General features: G+C 37.3%; 1 protein-coding gene and 1 long non-coding RNA gene across 3 annotated transcripts; one reads left to right on the forward strand and one right to left on the reverse strand.

The window, feature by feature from the left end:
* Positions 1-4,647: 4,647 nt before the first annotated feature.
* LOC122830259 lies at positions 4,648-6,705 on the reverse strand. Of its 2 annotated transcripts, none has more exons than XR_006370498.1 (3): positions 6,520-6,705; positions 5,666-5,850; positions 4,648-5,553 (listed from the first exon to the last, which is right to left on the reverse strand). It is a non-coding gene; the product is annotated as an uncharacterized LOC122830259 (long non-coding RNA). The 2 variants fall into 2 exon arrangements; XR_006370499.1 differs by lacking the exon at positions 6,520-6,705 and adding an exon at positions 6,339-6,373.
* A 2,431-nt stretch (positions 6,706-9,136) lies between these two features.
* LOC122838966 (taste receptor type 1 member 1-like) lies at positions 9,137-22,765 on the forward strand. Its single transcript, XM_044130033.1, has 9 exons — positions 9,137-9,991; positions 10,247-10,544; positions 10,678-11,148; positions 11,229-11,235; positions 18,509-18,753; positions 20,029-20,235; positions 20,486-20,606; positions 20,815-20,838; positions 22,746-22,765. Exons 1-9 carry the CDS (start codon positions 9,681-9,683, stop codon positions 22,763-22,765), a joined length of 1,704 nt encoding a protein of 567 aa, XP_043985968.1. The 5' UTR covers positions 9,137-9,680.
* The last annotated feature ends 273 nt before the right edge of the window (positions 22,766-23,038 follow it).

The following is a 23,038-nucleotide window of genomic DNA, read 5'->3' on the forward strand; positions in this document are numbered from 1 at the left end:
ATTTAACATACTTGGTTAATTTTATTGGATCTTTACAAGACGTGTTCTCTCAATTCATGCCGTGTTTTTATCTTCCGGTCGTGCAATTTTTCATTATATATATATATATATATATATATATATATATATATATATATATATATATATATATATATATATATATATATATATATATATATATATATATATATATATATATATATATATATATATATATATATATATATATATATATATATATATAAGCATATATATGAAATTAAAAGGTATATTCTAGAGTTATGTAGTGTTGAGTTGTCCAACCTCATAGCCTTCCACTAGGTGGCTGTATGTACATCCGTAGTTGCTTGCAATCTTATCAATAATGATAAGAAGAAGTTATCTTATAATCTTATTTTTAATTAAAAAGTTAAAAATAAAATACGGATGGATTTGCTCATATGATTATATGAAAATCTGTGTTTGTACCATATGAAAATGTTTAATATTTGTATTAGTAGTAATAATAATAAATTACGGATTGCACCCGACAAAACATTAGAGAAGAAGAAGAACTTACGTCATTCGACGCGACACTTTCCACGGTCGGAGCTGGTGAGTAGCCCTGAAACTGTCAAATAAAAATGTAGTAAAAAAACCTCAAAAGACCTAAAGTCTACATTTATAAATCTGCTGATTGTAGTTCTAGTAGATAAACTTATCTAGTATGTGGCAAAGCATGTGTTTGTACAGATTTAGACACGTTTTAACCCTACTTGGTAGAAAAAGGCTACTTTAGCTCGCTAAAGTAGCCTTTTAAAAGCCAGTCAGGTTCAAATGTAGCTGTCCTTCATACCTTTAATAACAATGTGCTAAAATTTTGTTTCATATATCTTAAAAACCGTATACTTTTTAGTATACTAGTTTATATCAGTATATTGATTTAATGTTAGGATTCTGTCATACAGTTCATTACATTTCATCGTTTCCCACAGTGTATTATAAACCCTGAGGCCATCATTCTTTATTTGTTGCCCCACCAGGCTAAGCATTGTTTATTTATTTAAGTCTTTGTAAAACGTTTGCATTTTCTGTGACTTTATAGTTATTGTTCATGCTAATTATACAAGCTATGCCAATATAAAGTCTTTGTTTTCATTTTTAGATCCGGATCACATACACAGGAGTCACTCATTGAAGATGAATCACAGTAAGTGACAGAAATTTGTACTCTTCTATATTTGAACAACAGTTCTCGCCTCAAGTAAAGAAACTGTGCGTTGTTTTCTTGTTGTTGTTGTGGTTAGGCTGGACAGGGATCTTGAATAATTGAGAGACACCATGGTGTAAAACGAAGGTGGCTCCCTTGGGATGACATTTTCCAGAGAACACTGAGAGATGTTGACCAGGAACTTAGAGGTCAGCTGATCGACGAGCACAAAATGAAGCAAGGGAGAGGGCCACTCTTCTCAACCTGAAAAGAAGATGTAATGGTAACACTACTTCTTCTCTTGACTGTATGGTCATTAGCAAAATTGAAGCTCAAAGGTCTTGTGGTAAACCTAAATTTAATCTTTATGTTATCCCTGCACCATGCATATGTTCACTCTAGGTACTTAAGCGTCTTTATGCAGTGTAAGAAGTGACTGGTTTATTCCAACTTGTCCTTTGTCATGGGTATGTGCTTTTGATGTGTATGGTTATTTATCTTTGGTGTATGAATATGTTTCTTGGGTGTATCCTGTCTTTCACCTAATGCCCGTTGTAAATAGGCACAGATAAGTGAGTATTGTAATACATCCATTTTCTAATGGACATTCAATGATCTTATACATTACGGCAGATATTGAGTCTTTCAGAGCGAAGGTGAAACATTAACATGTTTAACGTTGAAAAATTGTCTTATAGTACTACTTGGTTCTTTGCTGGAATAATGACATGGTGTCTCACTGTCCAAAATGTTCAAATCTGTATGTTCGAAGATAGTGTCTAATATATGATATAAGTAGTTTTTGGCTTTTTATAGCCATGGATCTCCATTGTGCAACATCTTCAGGTCTGTGAAATCATTCACTTCTGTTTTCAGCAAAATTGTAAAACAAGCTTTTATTGGAGATGTATTTTTGTGTTGTGCTATCTGTCATTAAACATGTTTTTTTCAAAATGTATTATGTATCACTGGGACTGCAAAAAAGACACTTCTAATTTGGTCACAGTTGTGACATTTGTTTATCTGAAAGCTGTCAATGTAAGCATTTCCTGTAGTTTGTCTTAAACAATTGATAAATGTATAATGCATCAATAAAAGCTTTTGTATTGAAAAGATATTCTGTCAAATGTGAGTGCTTTACATAGTAACAAATATTTGGGTATCAAACGAACACATCAGTGAGCATGTTAGCTGAACTCATTACTGTTGCACTTCAAAAATTTCCACATGGTAGCACAAATAATACCCTTTAGCAAAAAAATGAGTAAGATCTTTCCTTTTAAATAAACAAATTGACCAGGTTAGAAGATGACACGTTCAGGTAAAGGCACTTTCTCCCTTCAAAATCGTTGGGACAGGCATGTTGATAGGACACAGCTGGAGAAGATTCCATTGTGGGATGCAGTAGTTCCACAACGCGTCACATGTTACTATTGGTTATCAATGGGTGACACGCCACGTGACCAGTTACACACTTTTTGCCGCTTAATGAAAACTATTAATACGATTTGACATTAGGATTTCATTCTGTCTGATAAGTTCAGTTTATGACTGGAAAATGTGATTTACTTACTTTAACAGAATTTGCTACCCACTCAGACTGGTGAGTTTAATCATGACATCGCCCCGTGTGTCAATGATGGGGCGCATTCCATTTCAAACATTGAACGTTTGCCGCGACAATAAGACCCTGTGAGTTGTAAGTGCGAGGATGTTATAAAGTAATGTATATGGTCATTGAGAGTGTAATTGTAGTGTATTAAACTATGATCAGGGCTTCACTTTTTTCTCATATTTAGTTTAGCTGCACTATTACAGATAGTATGTGTTAACAAGGAGACGCTGTATGGGAGAGTGATGCAAAAGAAGCCTTTTCAGCAATTACGCCTCAAACAGAGCCGCTTGAGGTCTGCAAAAGCACATTTGGACGAGCCAGCTTCATTTTGGAATAAGGTCCTGTGGACTGAAGAAACAAAGATTGAGTTGTTTGGTCATAAAAAAGGCATTATGCATGGCGGGAAAAACAAACAAAAAACAGCATTCCAAGAAAACACTTGCTACCCACTGTAAAATTTGGTGGAGGTTCCATCATGCTTTGGGGTTGTGTGGCCAATGCTGGTACTGTGAATCTTGTTAAAGTTGAGGGTCACATGGATTCCACTCAATATCAACAGATTCTTGAGAATAATGTTCAAGAAGCTGATACGAAGTTGAAGTTATGCCGGTGATGGATATTTCAGTAAGACAATGATCCAAAACACCGCTCCAAATCTACTCAGGCATTCATGCAGAGGAACAATTGCAATGTTCTGGATGGCCATCCCAGTCCAGACCTGAATATCATTGAACATCTGGGATGATTTGAAGCGGGCTGTCCATGCTCGGCAACCATCACACTTAACTCAACTGGAATTGTTTTGTAAAGAGGAATGGTCAAAAATACCTTCATACAGGATCAAAGAACTTATTAAAAGCTACAGGAAGTTACTACAGGCTGTTATTTTTGCAAAAGGCTGATTTAATAAATATTAATGTCACTTTTCTGTTGAGGTGCCCATATTTTTGCACCTGTCAAATTTTCTGTTAATGCATACTGTACATTTTCTGTTAGTCCAATAAACCTCATTTCAATACTGAAATATTACTGTGTCCATTAGATATATCAAACTGAAGTAGCTTTTGCAAACACCCAAATATTTATACATAAAAGCGATTAAGATTAATAGGGGTGCCCAAACTTTTCATATGACTGTATGTTGCCGCTTTCTCAGGTAGGTTACAAACAGTTATGTCATATGATGCCCCAGGCATACCTAGGTGGGCCCCATAAGGGAAAAAAGAGGGCAGACAGTATAGGTCCCAAAATGGTTTGTCACCATTTTCCATAGTGGCCCATATTTTTTTTTTCATGTAAGCAGAGACAAATCACATAAGACTACATGTCAGAATTTTCTGACATACAGTTGGTGTTATTCAGACTCTCTGTCTTTATATTCCTGCCTGATCCGTCCTGCTGTGTGCTTAAATTTTAATGTAATATCTGGTGTGAAGGATGTCAATATTCGTGTTGCCCTCCAGAAAAACGCAAACATCAACACTAATATTAACTGCTCTATAACATTTTAAACAACCAGGAATGTACATGTCCTTACAGTTGCAAAACTAAATGCAAATCTAACAGTAAGATAATTCTCACTAGTCTGTGCAGCCATCTGAGTGGTGGAGCAGTGGAAGGAGCGCTTAGACAGCAAACACTCAACCTGGATGCTGGTGTGAGGGGTCTCCTAAAAAAGTAGTCAATCATCCAACTGCAGATGATACATTATGGTGCTGCTGGCATTCTTACTAAAACCAGGAAGGTAAATCAAATCAACCAGTTTGTAAGTCCCTACACAGGCTACAAATAGTTCATATTGTAAGTTTTGAAATCTGTCTGAAATATCACAGAAACACTGACATAGCTCTTAATGAATTTTTAATACAGAGTAGTGCCCTTCAAAATAATGTAATTCTTGGATAACAGTCAAATATTTCTCAAATATGAACATCACAAAATTTTTGTCCACTACGTTTTAGTTATTTCATTGTTGTGCTCAAATTTAAAGATATTATGTAAAGCAGATTATGCAGCATCTCAAGATTAAGAGTTAAATTCAAACTGTAAATAAAGTTTAGTCATTAACAATGTCATACTGAACAAGAACATTAATAAATGTGAAAAAGACTACAAAGCTGTAATGAGTAAAATTAAAATGCCCTTGATTATATATAGCTTGACTTAAAAAACAGATATGTCTCAACAATATCAAAAACAATAAACTGAGATGTTAGAACAAAAAGCTTATATGAAAATCATCAATGAACTTTTTATACTGGAATATGTGCTCTTCACATAGAACAGTAAGTGGCCATAAATCATGAAGATGATTCACAATCTATGCTGTTCTCTCCTTCACAACATTGTCGTCATCATCCTCTTCATCCTCTCCATCGTCAATGCTTTCATCATAGTCTATGTAATGTAGATCTGGAGACATAAGTGCTTGAGAATAAGAGTTAAACTCTGGTAGGTGATGATTTGGAGGAGGGGCACCAACTTCGATAAACCTCTTGAACATGTTCATTGCACTGTACATTTTCTTTTATAACATGATAATGTTTTGATGAAGTACAGCTTTTGAACCAGGATCTGCAGTATCATTTATAGCTGAACTTAAATGTCCATGTTGTTGATGAAGGTGAAGAATGACAGTGTTCATCTCTCTCTTAAGTAGAAGCTTTTCTTCAGTTGCTCTAGTCTTCAAATGCAGGGCTTCTATTGCTCGACTTTTTAGGTTCTTTGGAACAACACCATGATCTTCAATCTTTAAAATAAGAGAACAATTGCAAGTGGAACCTTGTTAAATGTAGTAGCAACATAAAGTGAATAACAGCATGTAGAAAGTTGAATAAAACCTTTAGATCAATTCTACTCACTTCTTCATCAAACAATGTGTACAGCTGGGAGGAGGCATCACACAATTCTCAAAATTCTAAATGTGATGGAAAGATGCCAGTTTGTGGAGGCCACTGCAGATTATTGTACTCTGTAACAATCTTCTTCAGTTTCCTGTTACAGGCATTCACTTGCTTGGACAGCCTTATAACAACTCCCTGTCCATCTGTAAAGAAAGAAGAAATATAAATACTAGTAAAAATAATACAATCAACACAATATGAAAACATGATACAATAGTCATTTATGGAAGTATGTTAAACATAATAAAAGGTTGACATCTGAAATAGTGTTTATCTCAATTTGGATGTTGTGAACACAAGTAGTGGCAGCCAATTCTACACAAGATATTCAACATGACACTAAAGTTCGCATAAGGAAATCTCAGTTTGTAGGTCAAAATCTATTACTGCCAATAATTGAATGATATTTTAATTGTACTCTTAAAAAAGTTATCCTCAGAATATAAAGACTGATAGTTCTTACAGTGACTCAATATCTGCCGTAATGTATAAGATCATTGAATGTCCATTAGAAAATGGATGTATTACAATACTCACCTATTTACAACGGGCATTAGGTGAAAGACAGGATACACCAAGAAACATATTCATACACCAAAGATAAATAACCATACACATCAAAAGCACATACCCATGACAAAGGACAAGTTGGAATAAACCAGTCACTTACACTGCATAAAGACGCTTAAGTACCTAGAGTGAACATATGCATGGTGCAGGGATAACATAAAGATTAAATTTAGGTTTACCACAAGACCTTTGAGCTTCAATTTTGCTAATGACCATACAGTCAAGAGAAGAAGTAGTGTTACCATTACATCTTCTTTTCAGGTTGAGAAGAGTGGCCCTCTCCCTTGCTTCATTTTGTGCTCGTCGTATCAGCTGACCTCTAAGTTCCTGGTCAACATCTCTCAGTGTTCTCTGGAAAATGTCATCGAAGGAGCCACCTTCGTTTTACACCAAGGTGACTCTCAATAATTCTAATATCCCTGTCCAGCCTAACCACAACAACAACAAGAAAACAACGCACAGTTACTTTACTAGATGCTAGACCTGTTGTTCAAATATAGAAGAGTACAAATTTCTGTCACTTACTGTGATTCATCTTCAATGAGTGACTCCTGTGTATGTGATCCGGATCTAAAAATGAAAACAAAGACTTTATATTGGCATAGCTTGTATAATTAGCATGAACAATAACTATAAAGTCACAGAAAATGCAAACGTTTTACAAAGACTTAAATAAATAAACAATGCTTAGCCTGGTGGGGCAACAAATAAAGAATGATGGCCTCAGGGTTTATAATACACTGTGGGAAACGATGAAATGTAATGAACTGTATGACAGAATCCTAACATTAAATCAATATACTGATATAAACTAGTATACTGAAAAGTATACGTTTTTTTAAGATATATGAAACAAAATTTTAGCACATTGTTATTAAAGGTATGAAGGACAGCTACATTTGAACCTGACTGGCTTTTAAAAGGCTACTTTAGCGAGCTAAAGTAGCCCTTTTTTTCTACCAAGTAGGGTTAAAAACGTGTCTAAATCTGTACAAACACATGCTGTGCCACATACTCGCTAACATTAACTCATAGAACTACCATCAGCAGATTTATAAATGTAGACTTTCGGTCTTTTGAGGTTTTTTTACTACATTTTTATTTGACAGATTCAGGGGCTACTCACCAGCTCCGACCGTGGAAAGTGTCGCGTCGAATGACGTAAGCTTCTTCTTCTTCTCTAATGTTTTGTCGGGTGCAATCCGTAATTTATTATTATTACTACTAATACAAATATTAAACATTTTCATATGGTACAAACACAGATTTTCATATAATCATATGAGCAAATCCATCCGTATTTTTATTTTTAACTTTTTTAATTAACAATAAGATTATAAGATAACTTCTTCTTATCATTATTGATAAGATTGCAAGCAACTACGGATGTACATACAGCCACCTAGTGGAAGGCTATGAGGTTGGACAACTCATAACACTACATAACTCTAGAATATACTTTTTTAATTTCATTATATATATATATATATATATATATATATATATATATATATATATATATATATATATATATATATATATATATATATATATATATATATATATATATATATATATATATATATATATATATATATATATATATATATATAATAAAAAATTGCACGACCGGAAGATAAAAACACGGCATGAATTGAGAGAACACGTCTTGTAAAGATCCAATAAAATTATCCAAGTATGTTAAATTTTGGCATTTATTTTGAGTGAATTATTGGAAAAAATCCAAAGAAATCAAAGGCATATTGGAAATATAGGTCTTTAAAAAAGCGAACAAAAATAAACAAAAGAGAAAAAAAACCTCCGGTTTTAGATTTTAGTGAGTTGTTTTTAAATACTGTAACGATTATTACAATACCTAATTAAAATCTTATGACGGATAGGTTTGGCTTTTGTATTTTTAGTAAATTCTTAATATCCTGTTCAAATTTGCAGAGAAATTATAAATAAAGGTTTTTAAAAAAAGGTAAAAAATAAAATAAAAAGGTTCCGGCTTCAGAGAACCGGAGGATCTTTTAAAACAGAAGTAAAATTAACTAAATTGTTAAGAACCTACAAATACATCAGCTATGCACGAATTGTGTTATCTTATTTGTTCCTAGATCGTCGGTTCTGGACGCTTAGGGAGCGGTACAGCATTCAAAGAGAGAACCCTTCTCGTCAATTATTGACGCGAAGGGGGTACCCGACGCGTCAACATGTGACGCTAAGGGAACCTGCCCATGCGTCAATATATGACGAGTCGGGAGTGAGACTGTGTTGCTTAAACACATGAATCCAAATCCTCGCATGAACGAGTTAAAAGCAACAAATAAAATGAACACGTCCAAAATTAGGCTGGGTTTAGACAAGGTTCAGTACAGTATTTCAAAACATTTTTTGTTAGCATTTAATCCATTAGTTTTGGTTTTGGTTTTTTGATTCAAATCTTTTAATGGGTTGGCTGTTATTTTTTGATTTTTTTTTTGTTAAAGTGTCATGATTAGTGATTTTGTTGCTGGTGAAGTTGACACGATGCACTCAGATTTGTAGAGAAAATGATGGTTTAATGAAGAAGTGAACAGAAATCCAGGCAGCACAAGTGAACGATAAACACACTAGTAGCACTGGTACACGATTTGAAAGAATGACAACAGATGACAACTATCCAACAAGGATCAGTATGGAAGTAAATATGTTTTACTGCAAAAATAATGACATTGAATTTTTTTTTAGGTTAAAAATATATTCTGAATTTATTTTAATACTGAAAAAGTAAGCACTAATATACAACATTCAAATTTCAGAGGTATTTTTTATTCAAATTCTGATGGCACATATTTACTTCCATAATATATGTTCCATATTAGTTACATCTAACTTAGTAGACAATGCGGATCAGATCATATAGATTTGTTGGTCATGTTGGTTGTATAGTTCCTCCTCAGTCTGGAGCTGTGAAATATTTCTGATAAACTTTCTTAATTCACTCAACATTTTCAAACCCTAACCCTGCAAAACCCATAGTGTTTATATTAAGCCTGCTTTTGGCCATTTTTTAAAAAATATACAACAGCAAGCCAAGCTCTACCTTTTAATTTATATTCATGTAATGTCCAACAGACAGCACTGGATGTCAGTATTTAATAAATAATACAGTGGATCTGAAATCCACTGAGCCATCTAGGATGAAAACAGGCTTCGTTGCTATCAAATCAGTAAAAAAAAAAATAATTTTTTGTCAACATAAAGACTAACACACATGCTGCTGAACATTTTCACTCCTTTATAACCTGACTGAATCATTAAACTTGCTTGTTGTTACTTGTTGTTAAATGTCCTATGATTCTTTTGCATACTGATTTGGAAACACTCCTTCAACCATGTACCGGCCTGTGTTAGTCAGATGTCAAGTATTTTCTCATGCGTGGAGAGGAATGACAGAGGCTTGACCCACACCAGTTTATCACAACAAACTATAAACAGAGCTAATCCTCACTGTAGCGCACAGCAGACGAGGAGGGCTGCCAAAATGAAACACCGTCTTCTTGCTGCCGTGTTTTTGTTTGAAACTTTTTTGCATGCTTCAACTCGATGCACCGCTCCATCCTCAGAGTTTCGTCTGGATGGGAATTTTTTGATAGGTGGACTCTTTGATGTTCATTACACTTGGGGCCCTGGTCGCCATCTCCGACCAGAAGCTCTGGACTGCTCGACGTGAGTTAAGTTACGACTATGATTCACGAGGGAAAATGACGAAAGAATGATGCAGCATTTTAAAATTGGCGTATGATATGAATATACTCTCTCAATGTGACTTAAGTACGTGTTGGATTAACTACACAGACAATACATTTATTGACAAAGATAACTTGAGTAAATACAAATTGCAATTTGAAAGTGATTATTTAAAAATACAATTTTCTGGAGCAATTACAGTTTCGTTCTGATACTTTGCCTTCTTGTCCTCAGCCAGTGTTTCAGTATCTCAAGTTATCGGAGGTTTCAGTTGATGAGATTCACGGTAGACGAAATTAACAACTCCACCAGCCTGCTTCCAAATGTGACTCTGGGCTACGAGATGTTTGATCACTGCTCAGACACGCTTAGCTTCCCAGGAATTTTAAAACTCGTCTCAGTGAATGGTCAGATCCAACCTTGGGCTGAACCAAACACAAAACTGTCCAAGGTAATAGCAGTGGTTGGTCCTTTCACAAGCACTCAATCCCTCACTGCAGCCCCGTTTTTCATGGCAGATCTCATTCCTATGGTAAGTACTGAATCACCACAACTCTATATAGGCCAAGTTATCGTCACAATATCGGGAGTATTGGGCTAAAATTAAAATGTCGCTGTGTTTTTCGACTAGAGAAGCTTAATTTTTCTGCAACTCTTCTTTGCAGGTTAATTATGGATCCTCAACTTCTATCTTTTCAAAGAAAGAAAAATTCCCGTCATTCCTACGAACAGTGCATACCAACAGAGATGTGATAGAGGTGATTGTTACCATTCTGAAGCACTTTCAGTGGCGCTGGGTCGCTTTCCTTTACACTGCCGATGATTACGGCAGCGACGGCCTTGACTTATTCGTGAAGCGGATCAGGGACACTGACATCTGCATTGGGTACACCAAAGACCTCAACGCCGACATGAATTTTTCTAGGGTGTTCAAACACATTGAGCTGCTGAGGATACGTGTAATCATTGTCTTCACAGCTGAAATGGCTGCCAAAGTTCTCATCAAGTCAGCTATCCACTTTAACGTCACCGACAAAGTTTGGATAGCAACTGATGCATGGTCTCTGAATAAACAGCTGCCTAAGATGGAAGAAATACGAAACATTGGAACTGTACTCGGTGTGGCCCAGCCAATAGTGGCTGTTGGAGCCAAATATGTGTATTTTTGGTTTTGGTCACTAGATGGCGCTGTCGGCTCCAGTATATGAACCAAGAGATCACAGGTAGTCGACAGGTGTTGAACCCGGAAGGGCATACAAGTTTTTGACCGCTGTGGCGGAGTCTTTGTTAACACTGTTCTCGTGTATTGTGGAATAAATGGAATTTGTTCACAAATGGTTCATCTGATTGGAACAAATTTGGACAACAAGAATCGGATTGACTTTACACGCTGTCAACAGGTACAACGTTAGCCGCTCAGCGCGTCATAACAAAGCAGCAACGGATCAACGCTTAACAAGTGCAGTATTAAACTGGCACTTATACTGTCAAAAACTTGCCCTTTTTGGACTTTGATGAACTCCGATGTCTTTGAACAAAGCGATGGAGACCATGTGGAGCAGACTGGGACCGTTTGGGATGCGATGTGCTGGTGCTTGCTAAATGGACAGAGCTAAAGTAGCATCAGGCTGCGGCCGTGGCAGAAAAGGATGAACGCGGTGGCAGACAATTTGTGATTGAAAGGACGTAACTTATTGGACTAGACCGCGGCAGCAATGGATCTGATGGACGCGGTGGCAGTCAGTGATTGAGGAGGATCGGACAGCCGGATGAACTACCTGGATCTTTGAAGATCGTTGTGGATTAAATCATGGAATGTCAACAGGCGCCCAACGAGGTACGTGTAGCGCTACACCTTTGATGGCCATTATTTTATTTTATTTCATTTTTGTTTTTTGTGTGTGCACACATTAAAACCAATGCATTGGTAACTGCGTCGCTTTAAATAATATTGGACCTCTTTGCGTTGAGGCTCATTTAGTAGCTCTTTTGTGCGCGTTTGTCTTCCAATTGAACCTTTGGACTATGGAAATGGACAAAAACTCTGAGACTGAACTAATGGCTACTGGTGGGGAAACTCAAAAACGTACTGTTAAATTAACAGAAAAGGCCTTGGCTGAAAAACTTGAAACATTACAAAAGGAACGAAAATCTAAATTAAACAAAACGGGTAATATAAGATATGAAATTCATGATTTAATGTCAAAAGGTGAAAAAACAAAGGTTTTAAGTGCTTTTGATAGGTTGACTAAGTTGTGTGATGATGCCAAATGTTTGCATGAATCTTTTCTGGGGTTTTTGCCAGATGATGTAAAAGAAAATCATGAAATATGGTTTAAAGCAGATATGATTCCTAATAATGAATGTATTTCTAGAGTGAATAAGTGGCTCTCTCAAACTGCAGTTGGCAACAATAATGATGATGATGGTGTCAATCCCACTGACAGTGTGTCAAATGTTAGTGGACATTCACAAAGGAGTGTTAGTTCCAGTATCACTTCATCTGTAAAGTTAAAGGTAGCAGCAAACAGGGCCTCAGTTTTGGCCCGTGTGAAGGCTGTAAAAGAAAGACACGCAATTGAAGAAGAGGAGGAGAAACTGAGGAAAAGAAAAGAGATGCTTGCTCTGGAAACTGAATTGGCTGAATCTGACTTGCAGATGGAAATGTATAATTTAAAGCTGGAGTGTTCTTCACAAACGTCAAACTCAGTGAGCTCACACTATAAAAAGAAAACAAAAGAAAAGGGATTAAAGCAAAGTTTGGACCCCTTTGTGAAGGAGTTTCTTCCTAGAAATGAAATTGATAATCCAACAACTCAACAAGATGGTATAGACCATACTAAACAAAGAAATGAATTAAAGTTGACATCAAAGGAAAATAAATCTATGGATGTGAGACCAAAGAGAACGGTAGCAACAAACCAGCACCCTGTGTGTGGTCAACATAAAGCTGGTGGATCCCAAATACAATCGGAAGAGCATTTCAAACATAATGAGAAAATGATCCAATCATCAAACAGTGCTCAATTACCTGGAGAACTTCTTACCATCATGAACAGACAAAGTGAAATCACAGCAGCCTTGGTAAAGCAGCAACAGAGTATGACTCTCCCACGTAACATTCCTGTTTTTAATGGTGATCCTCTTCAGTACAGAGCCTTTATTAAAGCCTTCGAACAAGGGGTTGAAATCAAAACAAATAATGCGGACTGTTTGTATTACTTGGAACAATTTACTAAAGGTCAACCTCAGGAGCTGGTGCGCAGTTGTCAGCATTTGAATCCAGATTATGGCTACACTGTAGCAAAGTCTTTATTACAGGAACATTTCGGAAACCCTTATAAAGTTGCAACTGCATATATTAACAAGGCTTTGTCTTGGCCAACAATAAGAACTGAGGACATTAGAGCATTACAGAGTTATTCTTTATTTTTGCGCTGTAATGTAATGGAAGAGCTGGAGCACGTGCAGGAGTTGGACATGCCTGTAAATATGAGAGCAATACTTGCTAAGATGCCATACAAGTTACGAGAGTGTTGGAGAAGTAAAGCTTTTGATATAATGGAGACAACTGGATACCGGGCAGGATTTGGTGATATGGTTGCATTCATCGAACGACATGTCAAGATTCTGTCAGATCCTTTTTTCGGAGAATTACAAGATTCTAACTTCAGTACATCATCCATCAGTCGTCAACGGCAACCTGGGATTAAGACCAAAGGGAATGTAGTGGCCAGCACTGTGACATCTGGGAGTGCTTCAGGAGAAGTTGATCAGCAACATGCTGCAGCTAAAAGAAATGATGGATGTTGTGCTTGTTGTTCAGAAGCTCACCCACTAGAAGAATGTAAACAATTTAAAAGAAAACTTCACAAGGACAAAGTCTTTCTGTTGAGAAGAAAAGGATTATGTTTTGGGTGTCTACAGTGGGGCCACATCAGCAGGAATTGTGAAGCACGATTAACTTGTGAAATTTGTAATGAAAGTCATCCAACTGTGCTACATATAAGAAGAGAGACAATTTCTGCTGAGTCTGAAACAGGAATATCAGAACCCCCATCAATTGTGAATGCAACATGTGGCCATACAGGGGCCGGTAAGGATCGTGGAATACTATCTGTGCTCCCTGTAAAGGTTAAAGCCATGAAAGGACAATGTGTCATCCAAACTTACGCTTTCTTGGATCCAGGCAGTACTGGAACATTTTGCTCTGAAAGGCTGATGCATCAATTGAACCTCACTGGAAAGCGAACACAAGTTCTTCTTCGAACAATGGGCCAAACTAAAATAAGTTCAGCATTTTCTCTGTGTAACCTTGAGTTGTCTGGGCTGGAGAGCAATACATTTTATCCTTTGCCAGAAGTTATTACACAAAGACAAATGCCTGTAACTAAAGATGACATGATAACATCTGAAGATTTAATAAAGTGGCCATATTTGTCAAGAGTTCACATGCCATCCATAAATGCTGAGGTTGATCTGTTAATTGGTACCAACGCTCCAAGGTTATTAGAACCTTGGGAAGTCATTAACAGTCAAGATAATGGTCCATATGCTGTCAGAACTGTACTTGGCTGGGTTGTCAATGGGCCCTTGGATAGCAGTGGTGTTCAAGAAGTCTCATCTGTAACAGTGAACAGAATCTCAGTAAGTAAGCTGGAGGAACTGCTCAGGAGCCAGTACAACTATGATTTCTGTGAAGGATCAGTTGACAAACAAGAAATGTCCAGAGAAGATCAAAAGTTTCTCAATATTATGGAAACATCTGCATTAATACAGGATGGAAAGTATTGCTTGAATCTGCCATTTAAAAGAAAGGATGTTTGTTTACCAAACAATTTTGCAGTGGCCAAACAGAGAATACAAAGTCTCAGGAAAAGATTCAGATTTAATCAGACATTTCACCAGGAGTATGTGGAGTATATGAATAACATAATTTCATGCAGATATGCAGAACGTGTACCTGAGCATCTTTTGCATTGTGATAATGGAAGAATTTGGTACATTCCCCATCATGGGATTTACCATCCAAAGAAGAGAGCTTTACGTGTGGTGTTTGACTGTGCTGCAGTATTTAAAGGAGTTTCTTTGAATAGTGAGTTGCTGCCAGGCCCCAACCTCACCAACACTCTACTGGGGGTCCTTATGAAGTTTAGAGAAGAGTCAATAGCCATAATGGGAGACATTAAAGCTATGTTTCATCAAGTGCAGGTGCCAGAAGGAGATCGAGACTTTCTCCGCTTTCTCTGGTGGCCAAATGGGGATATGACACTCGAACCAGTACCTTATAGAATGATGGTCCATCTATTTGGAGCTGTTTCATCCCCCAGCTGTGCTGCCTATGCTTTAAAAAGAACTGCCCAAGACAATTTGAATGAATTTCCATCAGAGGTCATAGAAACTGTAAGACAAAACTTTTATGTCGATGATTGTCTTAAAAGTGCAGCTACAGAGGAGGAAGCTATTCATTTGATAAAGAATCTTGTTGCTCTGTGTGGAAAAGGAGGCTTCACATTGGAAAAATGGATAAGCAACAGTCGTGTTGTTCTGCAGGCCATCTCAGAGGAGCAGAGAGCTAAAGATTTGAAGATGTTGGATCTGGCCATCGATAAACTTCCAATGGAAAGAGCTTTGGGTCTGCAGTGGTGTGTGGAGACCGATGCCTTCCAGTTTAAGATGAAGTTGAAACAGCAAGCCCTGACCAGGCGTGGAATGTTATCTGTGAACAGTTCTGTGTATGACCCTTTGGGTTTCCTGGCGCCAGTGACATTGCAAGCAAAATTGATGCAGCAAGAACTGTGTAAAAGAGGCTGTAGCTGGGATGATGCACTGCCACAAGACATTTTACACAAATGGAGAAGATGGCTGGAGGAGCTTGCGCTACTGTCTACATTTAGTGTTGACCGCTGCATAAAACCTGTGGGGTTTGGAGCCATAAAGCATGCACAATTACACAATTTTTCAGATGCTAGTGAAACTGGATATGGAACTGTTGTGTACATTCGTATGGTAAGTTATGAAAACATCATTCATGTTGCTTTCCTTATGGGGAAGGCCAGAGTAACACCATTGAAAGTCATCACCATTCCCAGGCTTGAACTTTCAGCTGCTGTCTTAGCTGTGAAGGTGGATGCCATGGTCAAAGCAGAGCTGAATATACATCTGGAAAAATCAGTGTTCTGGACTGATAGCACATCTGTGTTAAAATACATCAATAATGAAGACAGACGTTTTCACACGTTTGTGGCGAATAGAATTGCAACCATCAGAAATTTGTCGGAACCTACTCAGTGGAATCATGTCAGCACAAAAGAAAACCCAGCTGATTATGTGTCTCGTGGACTGAAAGTTTCAGACTTCCTGAAAACCAGGACGTGGCTGGATGGACCAGAATTCTTATGGAAAGATGAAGAAAGGTGGCCTAAAGGGGTGATTGATGTAGCATTGGATGTCGGTGACAAAGAGATTAAGAAGGAGGCTGCAGTTAACATCATTGGCCTTGACACTCCTGCACCTACAGACCAGCTTATTGCATATTTTTCAGATTGGAGAAGACTTAAAAGAGCAGTGGCCTGGTACCTAAGGCTGAAGTGTGTCTTAAAGGAGAAATGTATTAGGAGAAAACAGCTGGATCCTTTAATGGACAAGAACCCAGTTGTGCATCAGATGAACACAAGAGGGAAAGGACCACCAATCACTCAAAGGGTGGAAATTTGTCATTGGCAGAGCTCCAAAGTGCAGAGTTCTTCATCATTTTGTACTGTCAGCAGCAAAGATTCCAGCATGAGATTGAAGCTCTGTCACACAACTCTAAAGTGAGCCGTACGAGTTCTATCTATGTACTGGATCCTGTTTTGGAAGATAAAATTTTAAGAGTTGGAGGCCGGCTTCATAGAAGTGCAATGCCAGAGGAAGTAAAACATCCAATAATTCTGGCCAAAGAACAACACATCTCCAAGTTAATCCTCAGGCATTTTCATCAAGTTCTTGGACATGCAGGACGGGCACACACACTGTCGGCTGTAAGGAAAAGGTTCTGGATTACAAAGGCAAATTCTGCTGTGAGAAAGGTTATTGGTGAGTGTAACATCTGCATGCGGTATAATAGTCGACCCTTAATGCATAATATGGCTGACTTACCCATTGCAAGAATTCTCCCAGACCACCCCCCTTTTTTTAATACTGGGGTTGACTATTTCGGGCCATTTGAAGTTAAAAGAGGAAGAACACGCTGCAAAAGATATGGCGTTTTGTTTACCTGCTTGGCAAGTCGAGCCATTCATTTGGAGGTTGCTGCTACACTTGATACAGATTCCTGCATCAATGCATTGAGGAGATTTATCAGCAGAAGAGGACAAGTAAATCAGTTATGGTCTGATAATGGAACAAACTTTGTTGGTGCTGAGAGAGAATTGAAGGAAGCTCTCGTTAATCTCGATCAGGACACAATAAAGTCATTTTTAACACAAGTGGAAATTAATTGGATTTTTAATCCACCTGCTGCTTCCCATTTTGTTGGTGTTTGGGAGCGAATGATTCGTCTAGTGAGAAGAGTACTTAATTCAGTGCTGCGTCAGCAAATTCTTGATGATGAAGGGTTGAGTACAGTGATGTGTGAAGCAGAAGCCATCTTGAATGATCGCCCTATTACAACCCTCTCAGATGATCCAAATGATCTGCAGCCACTTACCCCCAATCATCTGCTCTTGCTCTGAAGAAAGCCTTCACTTCCCCATGGAACATATAAGCCGGAGGATCAGTATGAAAGAAGATGATGAAAACAGGTACAATACTTGCTGACCTGTTTTGGAAGAGATGGGTTCGAGAATATTTACCTTTGCTTCAAGAAAGGCAGAAATAGAATGAGAGGATGAAAACTCTTGCTATTGGAGATATTGTGGTCATAATGGATCCTTCTGCACCTCGAGGATCCTGGCATCTTGGGAAAGTTTTGGAAATGTTTACAGATGATCATGGTTTTGTGAGGTCAGTGACATTGAAAACTAAGTCCAATATTATTGAGAGACCGATTTCCAAACTTTGCATGGTGTATGGTGTTTAAATTAATGTTAATGTCACATATTGTCTCCTGTATTATTGTTTTGGGAATTGGCATATTTGTTTATTGTGCCAATTAGGGGCCGGTGTGTTGGAGCCAAATATGTGTATTTTTGGATTTGGTCACTAGATGGCGCTGTCGGCTCCAGTATATGAACCAAGAGATCACAGGTAGTCGACAGGTGTTGAACCCGGAAGGGCATACAAGTTTTTGACCGCTGTGGCGGAGTCTTTGTTAACACTGTTCTCGTGTATTGTGGAATAAATGGAATTTGTTCACAAATGGTTCATCTGATTGGAACAAATTTGGACAACAAGAATCGGATTGACTTTACACGCTGTCAACAGGTACAACGTTAGCCGCTCAGCGCGTCATAACAAAGCAGCAACGGATCAACCTTAACAAGTGCAGTATTAAACTGGCACTTATAGTGGCAGTTCCTGGTTTTGGTGATTTCATCCATTCTGCTAAGGGCCACACCGAGTGTGGCTACACTGGGCAGCAGATGTGTGGCAATCAGGTTTTCAACTGCAGTGACTGGAGTGCAGAGAGTATCCTAGAGGCAGACCCATCCTTCTCTTTTCCTGTTTATTCTGCTGTTTATGCGATCGCTCATGCACTGCACAAGACCTTACAGTGCGAAGAAGAGGGATGTAGTAATGTCACAGTGTATCCAAACATGGTAAGGATGTGATCATTCATTTCAGCAATTTAAGTTTAGTGGTACCTTTAAACAAAGTCATACGACTCAGCTTATTGGTTGTTGGATCTGGATATTTTCCCAGGTTTTACAATCTACTAATTTATAAATCTCATGTGCAAACAGGATACTGATGGGGTTTGTGGGAGTGAAGCACCATTTCTATTTACCTTCATTGTAAGAAAGTTATAATAAAAGCTGTTGCAAAAAGGAAGGACATTATCCTTTAACTTCAAGATCTAAAATTCAATAAATACATTATTTTAAAATCTTGACCTGGGGTTTAGGATGTTTTGTGCATTTCCAGATAGTTGTTGGTGCCTATCAACAAGTAATAGGCTTGAAGTCGTCATAAATTTCAAAACTGCTGTCAGTTGTTGTCGATAATTTCCCTTTGAAGGCCATGAGAGTGGTTATCAACAAGATTAAGGAAAGTGACCTTGGACTCAGATCTTGTAGTGCTTGAATAAACGCTGTGCAAGTTTAAAATCATTCGTGGTTTAGTTTTATGCAAAAAAACATCTCCTGAATTTCCTGCTGTAATAAATTTTCAAAGAGATAATTTGTTGCCAAAAATTATCAAGTGATCCACAGATCAACAGCAGATCTCCAAAACTGTTAGAAATGAAACTAAAGTGGTTGGAATGGCCTAGTCAAAGCCCACTATGTTGTGTTGGAGCCTTGACAGAACTGAGGACCAGACAATGCATCCAAATTAGAAAAATAAACTGTATAAGAGTGAAACAAATGTGTTCATAATTAAATAAAAGTGTTAGACATTTAATTTGCTCACACATTATTTCTGTATTTGATTTGTTCTGGTTCAGTGTCATTTATCTGAAACTCTTATGACATGCTTAGAACATTTAGTTATCTTAAAGGGAGTTTAGGAAATTATTATATTTTATTATTTTGTAATAGCCTCATGAATGAACCAAAATAAATATGTGGATTTTTGGGAAATTTTTGTTTTATTTTTGTTTTTTGCAAGGTTTCAAAAAGTATTGCTCAAAAATTATTAATTTTTTCAGTCAAATTTATCACCTCATTTAATAACTGGAATTTTTAAGGTATCTTTTAATACCTGTGTGATAAAGAAAAACTATTAAAAAGATAGTCAGGTGCATGAATCTTGTATATATACCAGTGAATCATTTTTAAAAAAAGTCATGCCTTTGAGATGTTTTTGGAGAAAAAAATACATTAATTAAGTACAAATTTGGAAATATTCATTTGACTATTGTTTGTCCATTTTAGGTTCTAGCAGCGCTTCAGAAGTCCAACTTCACTCTGTTAAACCACACCATTCAGTTTGATAAAAATGGAGACATCAAGTTTGGACTCTATTTCCTCGTTTTCTGGAACCAAACTGGTGATGCACAGAAGTTTGGATTTTATCAATTTTATCCAACAGTTAATTTCTACATCAACAGCACCGAAATCATCTGGCACACAAATAAAGAAGTAAGCGATGGATGGATGGATGGATGGATGGATGGATGGTAAAAGCAGTAATATGTGAGAATCAAGTTTTTCAGTAAGTCAGCTAAACATTAGAGTATTCACTGAAAGCTAAATAAAATTGCTGAATAGAGTGAAGATTGTTCTAATTAATATTCTCAGATTCCACTTTAAAAGGTAAATTAAAGATTTCGACACACAACGCTGTATGAAAGTTGTGTGTGTGCTCACTTTTTGTCTGTTCCTTAAACAGGTTCCCACTTCTGTTTGCAACCCAGAGTGTCCTGACGGATATGCAAGAAAGCAAAATTACATCCACAGATGCTGCTTTACCTGTGAAATCTGTCCAAATGAAACATACATCAATGTTACAGGTACATGTGAGGATGTGGAAATATGGAGTTATTATTATTTTCTGGTTTTTAACATTTTGGTTGTTTTCAATAAGCATATGTCAGTTATAACCGCATTGTAAGAAAATCATCGACAATGAAAAAGATTTTATACCAGCTGTCACTTCTCAACTGTGTCAGAGTTGTTTTATTAAAGGCGATTTTAATTTGTTTATGTCTCAATTTATAGAGGATCCCTACAATTGCATCAGCTGTAAGCATCTCGCATTTTTTCAGACGGGGTGCCGGCTTGCTGCGGGCCGGTTCTAATAATAAATCAAGATCATCCCAGGGGCCGTAGAAAATCTTCTCGCGGGCCGGATGTGGCCCGCGGGCCTTGACTCTGACATATGTGACTTATATGCTCTACCACGGAAAGTTCATCCAGTCTCTGAACGCTCTCGCAGTGCTCTGCAGCCTCTACTCATTCTTGCTGTGGTATTTTCTGCCAAAATGTTACATCATTATTTTTCAGTCCCACAAAAACACACCGCAGTACTTTCAGTGTCTCATACAGAACTACACCAAAACAATCAGCACATCTGTGCATAAATGAGTCGAAGCAACACTGCAGGCATTTTTCAGAAATTCTTCAATCTGCCCAATTTCAACATGTCAAATTGCAAAGTCAACTTTCTTTTAATGTATGTTTGATTTAAACAACATCTTTTTACAACAACTGAAGGTGACGTGCTCTATTGTGCTATGAATTGGCACTATTTCGTAAAATCTATGTTGCTTAATACCAGAACTTATAACGAGTTTTACAATATATTTTTTTTATATTGTTGAGACTGACTTCTATTGTAACCACACGAGGGCGCCACTTTATTGCAGCAGGCTAAACAACCATCCTTCCGTGTCTGAGAGTTGATTTTCTTGTTTAGTTTACGAAAATAAAGCCCAATAATAGATACACTATTTTACGTCTGCAGTTATTCATTTGGAGCCATGTTACAACAAATTCCACCTCAGAGTACTTTACAAGACAAACTGGTCAAATTCATCTTTAGAGCCCAAATCAATGTTTTTTTTTGCTCATTCCAGCTAATTTCTTTACAATTCAGTCATTTACTCAGGTTCACTTACACACAATTTTACCTTGATTATAGCAGAGAACAATCAAAGATTGATGACATAATATTCAGTGGTGAAATGTTATGTCTGAGGAAGCCCATTCAATCTGTTAGAACCTTTAAATATTTCATCCTGAGAAATCTTGAGGTGACTGTGGAAACCAAAATTTTGCCTCTAGATAATACAAATATTTGGCAGAACCACCAGCATTATTGTACATTTGCTGACATTTTTTTATTATTATTATTATTACTCACAATAAACAAGAAATTGTTTCCACTTAAATGAAAGTTGCAGAAATTGCATCGCTATAAAATATAATTAAAATCTAATTTATGTAATTCAGTGCAGGTAAATATTCTGATTTGGCTCAATGCAAATGTATTTAATTTGCAGCCAATTCACAACAAATGTCATCTTGAGGCATCTGTTGCCTCGATCACAGGAAATCCAGAGGTATTGATTTAAATTATGCAATCTGTTTGGTCGAGATTCTTCATTAGAAGAAAAGCCACAGTGCTACACCAACACTTAGGGCTAGGCACCTTAACAAGTATAGATAAGAGGGAACCACTATTTACCAAAGGTCAACGTCCACCTTTTCCAGAGTCTGGAACAAAGTTTTATGAGGCTTTCAGCTAAGTATTTTATGGGGTCCCCTTTTTAACTTGTGAAAATACCAGTGTGATGAGTTCTACAGAGGATTTTAATACTGATGATAATAATAATAATAATAATAATAATTTATATAAACTATTTTGAGAATATGACTAATAATTGTCAATAAGTTATTCAACCTACAAGAAATTGACTTATGTGTCAAACAAGAGTCAGGGCAACAGGGGGCCCTAAGCAGCCGCAAACTCCGCTTGGTGGCCCTTAACTTTTCAGTCAACATGTATCTGGATCTCAGAGATAAGCCCCTTCAAACCAAGTCCATTTATCTGTTTTATTTGGGGGTTTTTTGTTTGTTTGATTTGTTTTGTTTTTAATCTCTTGATTTAATTTGGATAAAGATAAACCCTGTGTGCTTCCTATTGCCAGGTATACTCAGAGTTGTTTGAAATAAAATGCTGACTTCAGGCAACCTGTTGCTCTTCATCTCCCCCCCTCCCCTTTCAAAAGTAAAAGCTTCACGCCGAGATGCTCGGTTGGACTGGGGGTGGAAGGGTTGCCCCTCCAAGTGAAACGGAAGAGGCTTGCCGCAGGGGACACATGGGGGGGCGCAGTCCTGGTGGGTAAATTGCCATTTTGTTGCGGCTTTTCAGCTTCCTGGCAAAGGGAAAAAAATGGGAGGACGGACCGTGAAACTAGGAACGAATTGGTAAAAAAAGTGC

This window comes from Gambusia affinis, linkage group LG01 (genome assembly GCF_019740435.1).
Source record: "Gambusia affinis linkage group LG01, SWU_Gaff_1.0, whole genome shotgun sequence".
NCBI classification, from domain to species: domain Eukaryota; kingdom Metazoa; phylum Chordata; class Actinopteri; order Cyprinodontiformes; family Poeciliidae; genus Gambusia; species Gambusia affinis.

Excerpts from the sequence above, each read along its gene's own strand:
- LOC122838966 (XM_044130033.1), top strand. The coding sequence starts at position 9,681 with ATGTCAAGTATTTTCTCATGCGTGGAGAGGAATGACAGAGGCTTGACC. Across the intron at positions 9,992-10,246 it reads GAAGCTCTGGACTGCTCGAC|CCAGTGTTTCAGTATCTCAA; the intron begins GTGAGTTAAGTT and ends TCTTGTCCTCAG. Across the intron at positions 20,236-20,485 it reads TCTGGCACACAAATAAAGAA|GTTCCCACTTCTGTTTGCAA; the intron begins GTAAGCGATGGA and ends TTCCTTAAACAG.